At 35.7% G+C, this 12,455-nt stretch overlaps 1 protein-coding gene across 4 annotated transcripts in view; it reads left to right on the forward strand.

Annotated features, from left to right (window-relative positions):
* The window catches only part of LOC109031363 (SLIT-ROBO Rho GTPase-activating protein 1), a 70,227-nt gene that overhangs the window by 35,195 nt on the left and 22,577 nt on the right, over window positions 1–12,455 (forward strand). For all 4 annotated transcript variants that reach the window (XM_019042829.2, XM_019042830.2, XM_019042832.2 and 1 more), the window contains exons 2-5: window positions 1,885–2,068; window positions 3,124–3,289; window positions 4,462–4,683; window positions 5,467–5,814. In XM_019042829.2, the coding sequence (XP_018898374.2) occupies window positions 1,885–2,068; window positions 3,124–3,289; window positions 4,462–4,683; window positions 5,467–5,814 (920 nt within the window). The remainder of the gene's footprint in view (window positions 1–1,884; window positions 2,069–3,123; window positions 3,290–4,461; window positions 4,684–5,466; window positions 5,815–12,455) is intronic.

Below are 12,455 nucleotides of genomic sequence, written 5' to 3' on the forward strand. Positions count from 1 at the left end.
AGTAGGGAAGGAAAGCTGTACTTAAATACATTGTTGAAGATGCATATCCAGTTCATATCAGAGTACTGTCCCGTCTTAGGACCAAATAATTGTCAAGAAAAATTGAGAACTAAGTAAACTTAACGAAAACTTAGGGAAAGAATGAGCAAGAAGAAAATGATAAGTAAAGGTATAATGAAACAAAATAGTTAAAGGATATGGTAAAAAGTAACCATAACTTAATAAAATATGAATTTTTATTTCCATTCCTTTGGTGTCACTTAAATGGATTCATTTGTGAATCAAAACAAAATTCTGAGGTATTGAAGGTAGACTTATAAAATAGCAGAAATGTCAATAATCATGATTTAGGATCACTGTTTCCATGCCCCTTGAGTTTAATTCAGAAAATTCCGAAATCTATTTATTACAGGTGATTCACGCATCAAGTTTTGTCTACTCTTGAGAGGTCCAGGTTGATAAGCGCCTGGTCCCTTTCAATCTAATTTTTATGTACTGAATATACTCAGATTTGAAGAGATTAAATTTTAGTTCAGTGACTTAATCACATTTTTTCTCTCAGAAGTAATTTGGATTTATGAATCACGAATTAGTAGAAATGCTCAAAGAAGAGTTTCATTTCCTTTCATAATCTGTCCTGCAAACTTTCTAGGAATAGTTAAGCTCTTTCACTGCGTGGTGATTACATCATCACAACTCTCTATTTTTCTCCTAATCTCCGAGTTCGCTGATAAGAATTCCTTTGATGTGGATTAAACCGAATTCGGCATCAACAAAGAGAGGATGAGATTAGCATGAAAATAGACCTCAGACTTTTCTCAATTCTTTTCTAGAAAGTTTTGCAAGTCATTGAGGGTAGGAATTTTCCTCAAAATAAATTCGGACTAAATGAGCTGAAAATTGTTACTTGAGTTTTCTCATTTCCCAGACTGCGTGGTTTATTCTTATCTTTGCTGGTATCTCGATCTGTTTCCTGTGTAATTAATTTTAATCGTCCCTGCCTTTAACTTGAATTACATTCTTGATAAGCATGTATCTCTCTGCAAGTCAGCAGTTGATACCTAGTTTTATCAGAGAGCTTGCCACATTGCTTACTGTAATTTTTCTACTTCATTTAAATGACTTAAATATTACCTCCACTGTGACAATGGAGTTCTTTATTTCATTCATTCTTGTCTCAAGGGTCTAGACTATTGAAAGTTATCAATGAATTGCGTCTTTGCTAGTATATGCCAATCTTCATTGAAAGGTGCTTTCTTATATAATCATCTCTTCAATTACCTTTTAGAATTTTTGCAATAGACATTTTTAAATTTGAATAAAAATAATACGGCCTTTTGTAACTATGCATAAGGCTTACTTAGTATTTTGGAGTCAGCATCCAACTTCGTTGACTCTTGAGTTCCTAATTTCCACTAACAAAGTCTAGGTACCTCCGAGTCTCATCTTCGTCCAAAGATTAGCATTTTTTGTTCATGTTTAAAATTAATCATTCATTTACTCATTCATGCGTACCACAAATTCAAAGGCACTTGTTGCCAGGGTCAATGACTTCTGGGCTTTCTTTATCAAGTTGTTTAACTTGGATGTAAAAGTATTGTTGACACTGAAGCTCATGAACTGTGGCTTATCTCATCATAGACTGTTTGGCTGCAGCAATTGTGTTTAACACTTTTTTCTGCCAGGAAATATCAGTGTTTTCTCAAAAGTAGAGATTAAGTTTGGGAACTTTCTATTTTGGTACCTCACTTTTTCACAAGGTTTCCCACCTCATTCGGGCCTTATTTCACAATATTTAAGGTGATAGATACTACGGTTAATTTGGTTTCCTCTCTCTATTCACAGCAAATATTTTAATCCTATGTCTTCTTGCTTTTGTTTCAGATATCCGATTGCAACTCCAGGAGCAACTACGATGTTTGGAAACACGAATGGACACACAAGTTTCGCTTGTGCTGGAATTACAAGACTTTTTTCGGCGGCGAGCAGAGGTTGAACTGGACTACAGTAAAAATTTAGATAAGCTATTAAAAAACATTCAACTCAGGCATACAGAACAAAAACAGAAGTAAGTTTTTTTTTCTTTTATTATCTCAAATCTCAATTAGAATTCGATACTGTATCAGTAAATCCATTATTGTTTGCACATATTATGATTATCTGCCTTCATTCAGAATTTCAGTCATTGTTATTGCAGCTGTCATGCCATAAATATTTCTGAATGGGTACTTTAACTTTGAAATAACATGACCTACTCATCTCTAAATTTTGCCAGGGTCCAGGCTTCTGCTTGACTCTCAACTTTGCTGAAATAAGAGCTTCTGCAGTGTGCTCAGAATATTCTCATATTGAAAGCTAAAGTAAAAAAAATGCGTATCTCCAGCCAATAAACTGTTTCATAACCTCAGATTATTTTTTATTTTTCTATGAGAATACTTATGGAACAAATATTTTTTTCATGAATGTTTTTTAGTGAGATAAGAAAATTTAAGGAAAAATTGTTGGCTGGTTATCCTATAAATAAAAGAAATACTTACAGGGACGTACAATGAATTGAATCAATTGAAGATACCTACCTACTTCTTTTTTTTTACCATTGATTTAATTTTTCTCAATGTTAGAATCTAGTTCTCAGGGAAGACTTAGAGTGGCTCAGGGAAAAAGTGAGTCATGCTTTTACAGGTACTAATAATGTAAACTCGAGTAATTTTGCTCATCAAATAAAAAGATGAAAGAACATGTGGACAAACAACTGTTTAATGTCAAGTAAAATCTGTCCCTGGAAAGTTTTTCCTTGGGCTGCTGTATCAAACAATTTTTTTTCAGTTAGAGAGTGCAGGCAGTGGGTTAACTGATTTTTTTTTGCTTTGCTTGTTTTGAAAGGGCGTAAGTACCTTTTGAGATGAGCCTTGTTTTCTAGTTAGCTTCATACTTCCCAGGGCTAAGGGAAAAGTAGATATACTTCCATACATCAGACAAGTGATTTGTCGTTGAATGTGTCATTGGTGCCTGTTAAGTTGACCCCAAACTGCCAATAACATCCAAACAGTCCTAAAAGACAGTTTAGTATGAAATTATTCCAACATGTACTTGCACAAGTGGTAATAACTTTTTTTTCTCCAGGCGAGAACAATGGTCCATGTTTTCGAGCTACTCCTGCTGGCAGCAGCTGGTGACACAGACAAAAAATCTAAGTCACGATCATGCGGCTTTAAGCAAAGTTTACTCAACTCATCTTACCAGTAGGCTTTCACAAGTTATTGAAGACTTGCAACGAATATATAGACGGGTAAGCACGAAAATCTCCACACTTAATGTGTTTCTTTGAAACAGTTATCTAAAATGACAACCACATGCTCAATTTTAGAAAAAAGTTCAAAACTTTCTCCTAGTTTGATACCTGAAAATATTATACCCAAAAGTTTTATGCAATGGATCATTAAACAAAGTTTGGAATTAGGTATCTCATTGTGCATTCTGTAAAAAATTTATTGAAGAATACATTGAATTCATTACGAAATTCTAAACTAATCCTAGACGTGAAAAATTAGGGTTTTTTTACCTAAGATTACTTCAGCACCAAACAAATATTACTGTGGTTTACAATTGAATGCTTTTGAGTGCTGAATGTTTCTTCATAACTTTGGAAGCACTATCTAGATGGAACAACGGCAGAAAATACCGTACGTCTTTTTTTGATAACTACAGTAATTTTCCTCCTGTGTGGAGAATACTCTGAAAATTTCAAGCAATGATGTTGGTCCGGTCTCATTTTAAAAATAAAATAGAAGTAAACGGTTGTTTAAGACTCAGCAGCTGAAGTACACATTTTTATAGTTTCTCAATCAATTTATCCACGTAGAAAGGAACTTGGTGTGAAATCAAAAGTCTCTTGCCGAAGGTAATTATTTGGTTTCTAGGTATGTCATAGTTGACTAACATAGATTTTGGTTATTTTTAAAGCAGATACTTAGTTCAAGTTTCATCACTCCTTCATAAAAAATACAAGCCCATTTAAAATTTTGAATGCCTTCTGTGTGACATTATGATGAGGGAAATTCACTGTAGACTTTAATTTTTACTCTGTTCAGTAGTCTATCCAGATGATCGCACAATTCAACATTGTACCCAACTAGTGTTGTGTAAAAAATTATGAGAACAATTGAGGCGTTTCTTCGTGAAAATTTGGTTCCTAGGTACCTGCAGAAAGATTTTTGTTAGCCTTTTTTTTTAAGGGGGGAAAAAAAAAAAAAAAAAAACCTAGGGAAAATTACTTCCATTCAATTGAAACTAATTCATTAAAAGAAATTTTGAGTTTATGTGCCCACTCCTACAAATTGATATTAGGGCAGATTCTGTTCCATTCTGCAGGAAATCATTAAACATCATTTTAAAAAAAAAAAAAAATTCCTGAATTTCACTGTTTTGCTGATTTCTTTCCAATTTGGTTTTGTGTTTCAGTGTCGAGAAATAGGATTAGAAATACATGAAGAAATTCTAAGGGTGCTCCACGAATTGTACACTACAATGAAAACATATCAAGCATACCAAACTGAATGCAAGCAGGCAGAAACAAAATTAAAATTAGCGGAAACTCAGCGACATAAAATCGAACAAAGTATACCCAAGGATAAGCTAGAGAAGTCTAAAAAATTTAGGATTATCGAAAAAGAAGTCCAAAAGGTAAGCTCAGACGTATTTTATATGAAATGTGTATCATGTGTTCATTTCTAACCAATTTTTTGCTGAATTTTTTTACACTGCAACCAGGAGACAAACTCCTACGCTGTTGTCAGGATTGTTAATTTATGTGAGGTTATTAGGTTTAGGTTGTATACAGAGTTGGTGAAGTTTGTATAGTCTGTATCAAGTCAGCGATTTTTCTGGCTTGTTTGTAAAAGTCCCTAAAAAGTATGAATTGCGGAAATCAGCACAATCTCTTCGATTGCAGTTTTTTTTTCATAGCAAAAAATCCCTAAGCAATAAAAAAAAAGTTTCAGGGTTGGAAATTCCCTCAAGGAGCAATGAAGCCTCCATTTTCGTGGAAATCATCAATAGGTATACCGTATACAATATAACTTCACTAAAATCTGTAAGAAAATAGTAAAAAGTTGGTGATTTGTATCTGGCTCGCTTAATACATACAATGATTGAACCAGTAGAAAACATTAATTGTATTTCAAGAATTTTCCTACTTTTTTTCTATCAAAATATCGAAAATTTTGTTGGAAATTCAGTAAAATTCTCTTGAAAAATAAAAATAATGTCACCTGATTTTTTATGCACAAATAATCCTCAGATTTCATTTTTCAAAATGATGAAAGAAGCATACATAGAAATATATGTGATATTGCATATCAAATTACATCGTTTCCTAATCTTATTATTGATATTCCATGAAGAATTGAATTTAAAATATTCCTTTTGTGCTCATAATAAGTTGTGAATTCTTTGTGTCTGTTCCAGCGTAAGAACAAATATTTCGATGCGAAGCTAAAAGCATTGAAAGCGCGCAACGAATATATCTTAAATCTAGAAGCTTCCAATACGACAATCCACAAGTATTTTGTGGATGATCTGTCTGACTTAATAGATTGCATGGATTTCGGATTCCACCATTGCATTTCAAGAGCACTTTGTATGCATGTGTCATCTGAAGAAGGGCGAATCCGGTCAATTCAACAGGGTGTTGATGCAATGAACTCTTGCATCTTGGGCATGGACTCAAGATTAGACAAACAAAAGTTCCTTGAATTCAACCACGCTGCTTTCATGATTCCTAAGAAATTCGAGTTTCAAGGCCAGAAAGATGAGGTACGGTCATATAGTTCTTTCGTTTTTAGAACAAAAGTAGATCTGTCAATATATTTAAAGATAAATTCATGAGATACAAACTAATCGATAAATCTTTTCGCGGTGACAAACTTCTCAGAGGTCAATTTGCTTTCAATTTTGTATCTCATGAATTTATCTTCAAATATATTGGCAGATCTAATCTGGATCTCTATCGAGGCAGATCTCTATCTAGCTGGACTAACGGTTTGTATTTGAATGCTCCAGTGCTAAATTTGATGGGGAAATAATTACACGATGCCCACATGAGATACAAACTAATTGATAATTCTTTTTGCGATGACAAACTTCTTTAAGGGCAGTTTGCTTTCAATTTTTTATCTCATGTAGGTGCCGTGAGATTAACTCCCCATCGAATTCAGTGCTGGAGCATCAAAATACAAACGTTTAGTCCAGCTTTGCTGTTTGTATTTGTTGCAACAGAGACTGGTTGATCATTTTTCAAAATTAGTGAAACTGTTTTAAATTTACATTTACGAAGTACTTGATGGTGCTGGGATTTTCTATGTAGTATAAGCTTTTTCAACACTTTCAACCGGTCTTTAAGTATTTTCACGGGTAAAAAGACAGGAGAGAGAAAACGTTCATATGCGTCAAAAGTACAAATGCGGACTACATTTGCTTTTGCGTTGAAATATTGTTCTAATGGGTTTTTGAGATGTGATAGCCATTCTCTAACCGTCATTACTGCGCAAGCAAGCACACAACAGATTACAAAAATTAGAGTTACATTTTCGTATTTAGGCAAGTAATTAAATTTTTTGTCAGATATTTCATCAGAAGCAGAACTCATCTGTAAACTGGGAGTTGTAGTATGTTCTATCCCTGTAGGCAAACTCACTGATTTTGTGAGAGCTTTTACCTTTATGTAATCCGTAATACATGCGTCATGTTTTATCTTAGTTAGGCAGCTTAATAAATCACGGGGCGTTAACTGACGATGTTTAAATGCACATTGAAGGCGCTGCGACGTGCGACGCACGACGTTACGACGTAGAAATGCATACGGGAGGCGATGCCTCCTAGGAGATTTGAGCTTTAGCTTGTTTTCTGAATGCAAAAGTTTGCAAAAACGCGTGCGCCAAGGGTGGAAAGTAGTGAAAAGTTGAAGACACCTGGGGTCATTCACCCAAAATTTTTTGATAAACTTTGCAATTCGATCTCTTTGCACATTACGCACGCCAAATTTAGAAGATTCCCTAATTTTCGGAGGTGATGAAGGCTTAAAAAGCATCATTCCTGTGCTAATTTTCGTGAAACCCTCGGATTTTTGGTTACCATCACAGCTTGCTCTTGCCGTAACGTCAGGAGAACTTCTAGTCGCAACTGCATGTATTTCATTTGCAATTGAATTGGCAAGTGTGTCCTTGCTATGAGCATTCGGAAAACATCCATTAATCTCAAAGAAAAAATCGGAGCAAATATTTTGAGGAACAGGTATTTTACTAATGTTAGGAATTGGACGTAACTCTTCCTCTATTCTCGCATTTATGAGGGAAATTTTTGCGTTGATTTCAGCTGCATTGTATTGTTGCAATACAGGGCAATAAATTACATGCATTTGCTCTGAAATTCTCCTTATTCGCTCCAGAGGCAAGTTAGCAATCATTTCTGAGTAACTCTGAGTGGCGTATCGTTTATGAAAGTCAACACCACCAATGACAATGACCGCAATCGTCTTCTTACCTCCTTGCTTAGGAACACTCTCAAGATAGTCTACAGCAGTTTTCGCCGTTGCATGTGTCGCGGCGTACATAGTGACTTCTTGATGAGCAAGCAAATTTTCTAGCCTGGTTTTTACTTTCATCGCATGAGCGTCCCCAACAATGATGACGTTAAGTTTTTCCCTGTCCCTGGCCTTGTTAAACAACACATTTACACCGGCTGGTACTTCTGCATCCATTGGTGTTGCCACATTTACTAAAGTATGTCCATCATTGTTTAAATTTGAAGTTACCTGATTACCTTTTTCTGGAACCGCGTCGCCAATGGGGGCGCTGGCTCCCTTTAAAACCGTGGTGAGGTGCTGAGGGGGTGAGGGAGATGAAGTCAGGCAATCAATATTTTTAACTTTACCTCTTGCCGTTTCTACAGTTATTAACGCATTTAAATTTCCAGTGAAATAAACAGGCATTGCTCCCTTTCTCCTTTCGGAAATAGATTCAGGATTGTGCACCTTTATGAGCGATTGATAATTTGACGCTGTTTTATCGTAAAAACCCAATACCGCAGTTTGAAAATTAGCATCCATCAGTAGAGAACTTTGACGATTAGAAGCTTTATTTGCATCCTGAGTGAAATTCAAATGAATTTCTCGGGATACGTTTCGTCGAAGCGTGAGCCTTTGCTGATCAAAGTCAATTAAGCCGTTATAATATTCTAGAAAATTGACACCCAAAATAACAGGTTCTGGTAGTTGACTAGAGACAAAAACTTTTTGAACAAAGGGCTCACCACCCAATGTAAATTCGAGCTTAGCTTCTCCCAGCGGTTGAAAATTTTCGCTGGCCGCTGTTACTAATTGGAAATTTTTGACCGGCATAATGCTATTTGCGTTAACCAGCTCTGGCCTGCAAAGGCTCACCCCCGAGCCTGTGTCGCACACAAAAGAAATTTCCTTGAAATTTACTGTTCCTTTCACATGCAAAGGTTGTTGACCCTTCAAAGTACCTTCTTGGCCATTATTCGTGGCATTTGAAGTTGAAGTTGAAGTCTGGAGGCAGCTTTGAGGTTCAGAATTTTGAGTTCCCTGATTCCTCACGATATTCGGCTGTTCAGTAACTTTGATTACCTGACCAATTGGAACATTACAGACTAATTTTACTGGAGTATCAAGCTTATTTGTTAGGACAACATAAAAATTTGTTCGGCTTATAAATCTTATATCTAAAACTGGTTTTATATTTACATTAGGCAGTATAAAAGGGTCAAAATTATAGTGACTTTGGCCTCTTTTTTCAAAATTTGGCACCTGAGCCATTGCTATTACTTGCTCTCCCGGTAGAATGAGCACTTCCTGCATTAGGTACCCTTTGGCTTTGAAAGTAGACTCTTTTTTTGCCTCTGCACGTGGGGCTACCGAGTCTTGAGTAGTCTGAGGCAAATTTAGTTTTTTGACAGTTCACCATTTTTGAAAATTTGAAGTTTTGCACACGAAAGTGCGCTATGACCGGGGGAGGAGCAGAGCTGACATATTGGCTGCCCTATTTTCGTACCTAAGGATCTATCTCTGGAATTACTTCTCGATCTTCCCCCACTTAACGAGTTCATGTAATTACTAGGTTTCCTATCCTGTTTACCGGGTGCCTTACAATCTTTGGCAAAATGATTTTTACCTTTGCATTCGTAACATGTGATTTCGGGGGGGTTCGCGGTGTTGTTCGGACCCGTTAACCTGGCGATTGTAGCAACCACAAGTTGCTCTACATTATTTTCTAATCTTGAGTTACTTAAGGCCTCGATTTTATTCTGTAGTCCAATCATCATGGCCTTAATTTCATGATTAGCACTACTTGAAGATGAAGTTCCCTCCTCAAGTAAAACTTTTTGCACCTTCTCTATGATTTTAGCTAGTTGTTCTAACGTGCAATTTTCCTCAGGCATTCTATATTTTACTTGCAATCTCGTTTCTGGAAGTAATCCCTCCACAAAAAAATCCAAAGCTTTTGCATCATCTAATGGGATGTCCGTCAGCTTCATTAGTTTGTTCTTTTCCTCATAATAGTCCAAAGCATTTTCCCCCTCTTGTTGTTTTCGATTAGTGAATTTTGTCCAAGTGGTTGTGCCCGGCGTTGCTTGAAACCTATTTCGGAAGATTACTTTTAGCTCCTCCCATGTTTTCCCATTTAAAAATTCTTCCTTGTTTTCCCACCAAGTCTGACAGGGACCCTGTAAACTGAGGTAAAAATACTGACGTGTCACATCGTCATTCCAGTTATTGACTTTCTTCTGTCTATTAATTTCCGCGATTAATCTTTCGGTTTCTTTAGGGGTTCCTGAGCACTTTGGTATACCTAATTTTGTTGGGTTTAAAGGGGCGGCCATATTTCCGGCAATATGCTGTTCCTCGTTTTCTGAACGTGCCTCGCTGTCGGAACTCTCACTTTCAGAAGTTTCCCTCTCACTGTGAATACTAATTACCGGGCTTCTATTGCTTTCAGGATTTTGATTGGGCGGATTGTTATCAAAATTAAAGAACTCAGATTCACCTGTTGGGGTTTCGGGCAGGGGCGGTAAATTACTTAACAAACTATCACGAGGCTCAGGGTTTCCGGGAGTTGAAAAGATCCCAGAATCGGCAAAAGTTGTGCTCAGGCGATTTAATGTTTCTTGGAAAGTTTTTAAGGTATTGAGGGTACTAGTTGAGGGTTGACGATTTTCGGTGTCTGGGTCTCCAGGAATGCGTTCTTGACTCGTTTGCGCTCGAGTTCTAGCACCGGAAACCGGGGGGGATGGTGTATCTTCCCTCAAAATAATCTCTCTTAGAGCCGCTCGTGCTCCTGTGTAGGTCTTATAATTATAGACGTAACCTTTTTTACTCAACTCTACCTCCAATCTCTCTCCAGATAATTTATATAAATTTTCTGGGATTCCGTGCTCGTCGTAGGTTATAGGTGTTAATCTCTCATTCTCTTTGCATACGGTTTCTTCATAGTCTTCTATAGTTTTATATTCATTTGTATATATTTCGATTGTGTAATTTTGTTTAATTTCAATATGTTTATTTAATCTAGCTTGTAAGAAGCAAACTATTACTTTTGGCGCTATAGACTTTATTAAGTCGATAGTTGTGTTAATTTTTAGAGGTACGTCCCAAACTACTAAATTTTGTTCTCTCAAAAGTGGTAAAATTTCAGTATATTTAATTTCAACAAAAGTTTCGTCATTGATAATGATTGAAAACGTATGCATTTGATTGTAATCCTGAGCAAAAATCGGAAGGTCGAAGTGACTTTAAGAGTAAAAATGACGAGAATAAGATATTAACTCTCATAACCTTTTCGAGCGCGACGTTTTTTTTTTAAAAATTACTACGAAACAAAAGCAAAAATTCAATATTTTCAACACACGTTTGAAACAGAAAAAGTAAAACGGGGCAATAACGAGAAGGAAAAGCAAATAACCAACAATTTCAATAAACGTCTGAAATATGAAATTAAAACCAGGCAAAACAAGGAGAACGAAAAGAAACAATTTATATGTGTTTTATTTACTAAGAAGGCCCTCTCAGTTTTCTGAAGGTGCGGTGAGTCCGATTGCCGCTAAAACTGCTTCTAAATTAATCACAAAATTGATGGGGATTGCAGTCGTTCCTTGCGGAATACCGTTCTGAGCTGTCCTTGTGTTCTGATTACTTTGAACAAGTGATATTAGCCTTAAGGTATTATTTTTACGTTTTTGTGGTATAATGTAACACATGCTTCAAACGCCAGGAGTACAGACTATCTCATGAATGGAGTTATGAGGTGGCCTTCCAAGGAAACAAGACTCAAAATAAAGACACATAAAACACTTGAAGAACGATAAGAGATATCAAGTTCTACGAAGAAGAGGGAACAAAAAAAATCAACAGTGACATGCAGAGTCGCAAGGTAATTCGGAGAGTATAAGGATGAAGAAATTTGAATTTACTTTTCTGAGTAGCCAGTATAATTATTTGATGAAAATTAATGCGGTAAATTCGAAAGGAAAAATTTTAAGTTGAGAAATTAAAATTTGAAATTTTGAGTTTATCTAAGGAAAAATTTTAAAGTTGAGAAATTAAAATTTGAAATTTTGAGTTTATCTAAGGAAAAATTTTAAAATTGAGAAATTAAAATTTGAAATTTTGAGTTTATCTACGGAAAAATTTTAAAATTGAGAATTAAAATTTGAAATTTTGAGTTTATCTTAGGACAGGTAGCGCAACTTTTGTAATCTTCGTCTAGTACGATTCATTCTGTTACCACTCGTTGTTTTGTAATTGTTTGATCGTGATTTTGGTTTTTGTGCTAAAAATTTCTTGTGTAATTTTTGAAATACTGATATTTTATTATTGTTTTCTAGTAATACCGAAATTGTGATCGAAAGTTTATTTAATTCAGCAAGTAATTTATCGGCGATTTTCAAATTTTTGTCCCTTTTTGACAAACCCCAATCGGGGGGGTAACACTGTAAGGGAAACGCCGTGGTTGTGTCAATTCTAAATTTCCACCCCTCAGAATCCTGCAAGACGTTAGCGAAGTCAGATCACCTTAGTCGAAATTACAGACTTACTCAGCCTTGAACCGCGAAGTCAATAAATAAATTTAATGACGTCAATTCACAGTCCGTAGCCGAGCTACAGTTTTGAACCGCGAAGTCACTGAAAAAAAATTCGGTGACGGCTATTCACAGTCCGCAACTGAGCTGCAGTATCGGGGGCGAACTATTTTTCGCTAAGTTCACAGAGCAAAGAAAGTCAGAAATGAAGAATTAACACGTTAAGATCACACTGTTAAGGGAGAGAAGTTTTCAGGGATTTTACTAAATTTCTTTAAAAATTTTACTATTACTCTAAAACTTTACTAAACTTTACTAAAAATTCCAAAATTTTACTAAATTTTACAAAATTTTACAAAATT

The sequence above is a fragment of the Bemisia tabaci genome, chromosome 6, assembly GCF_918797505.1.
Source record: "Bemisia tabaci chromosome 6, PGI_BMITA_v3".
In the NCBI taxonomy this organism is placed as follows: domain Eukaryota; kingdom Metazoa; phylum Arthropoda; class Insecta; order Hemiptera; family Aleyrodidae; genus Bemisia; species Bemisia tabaci.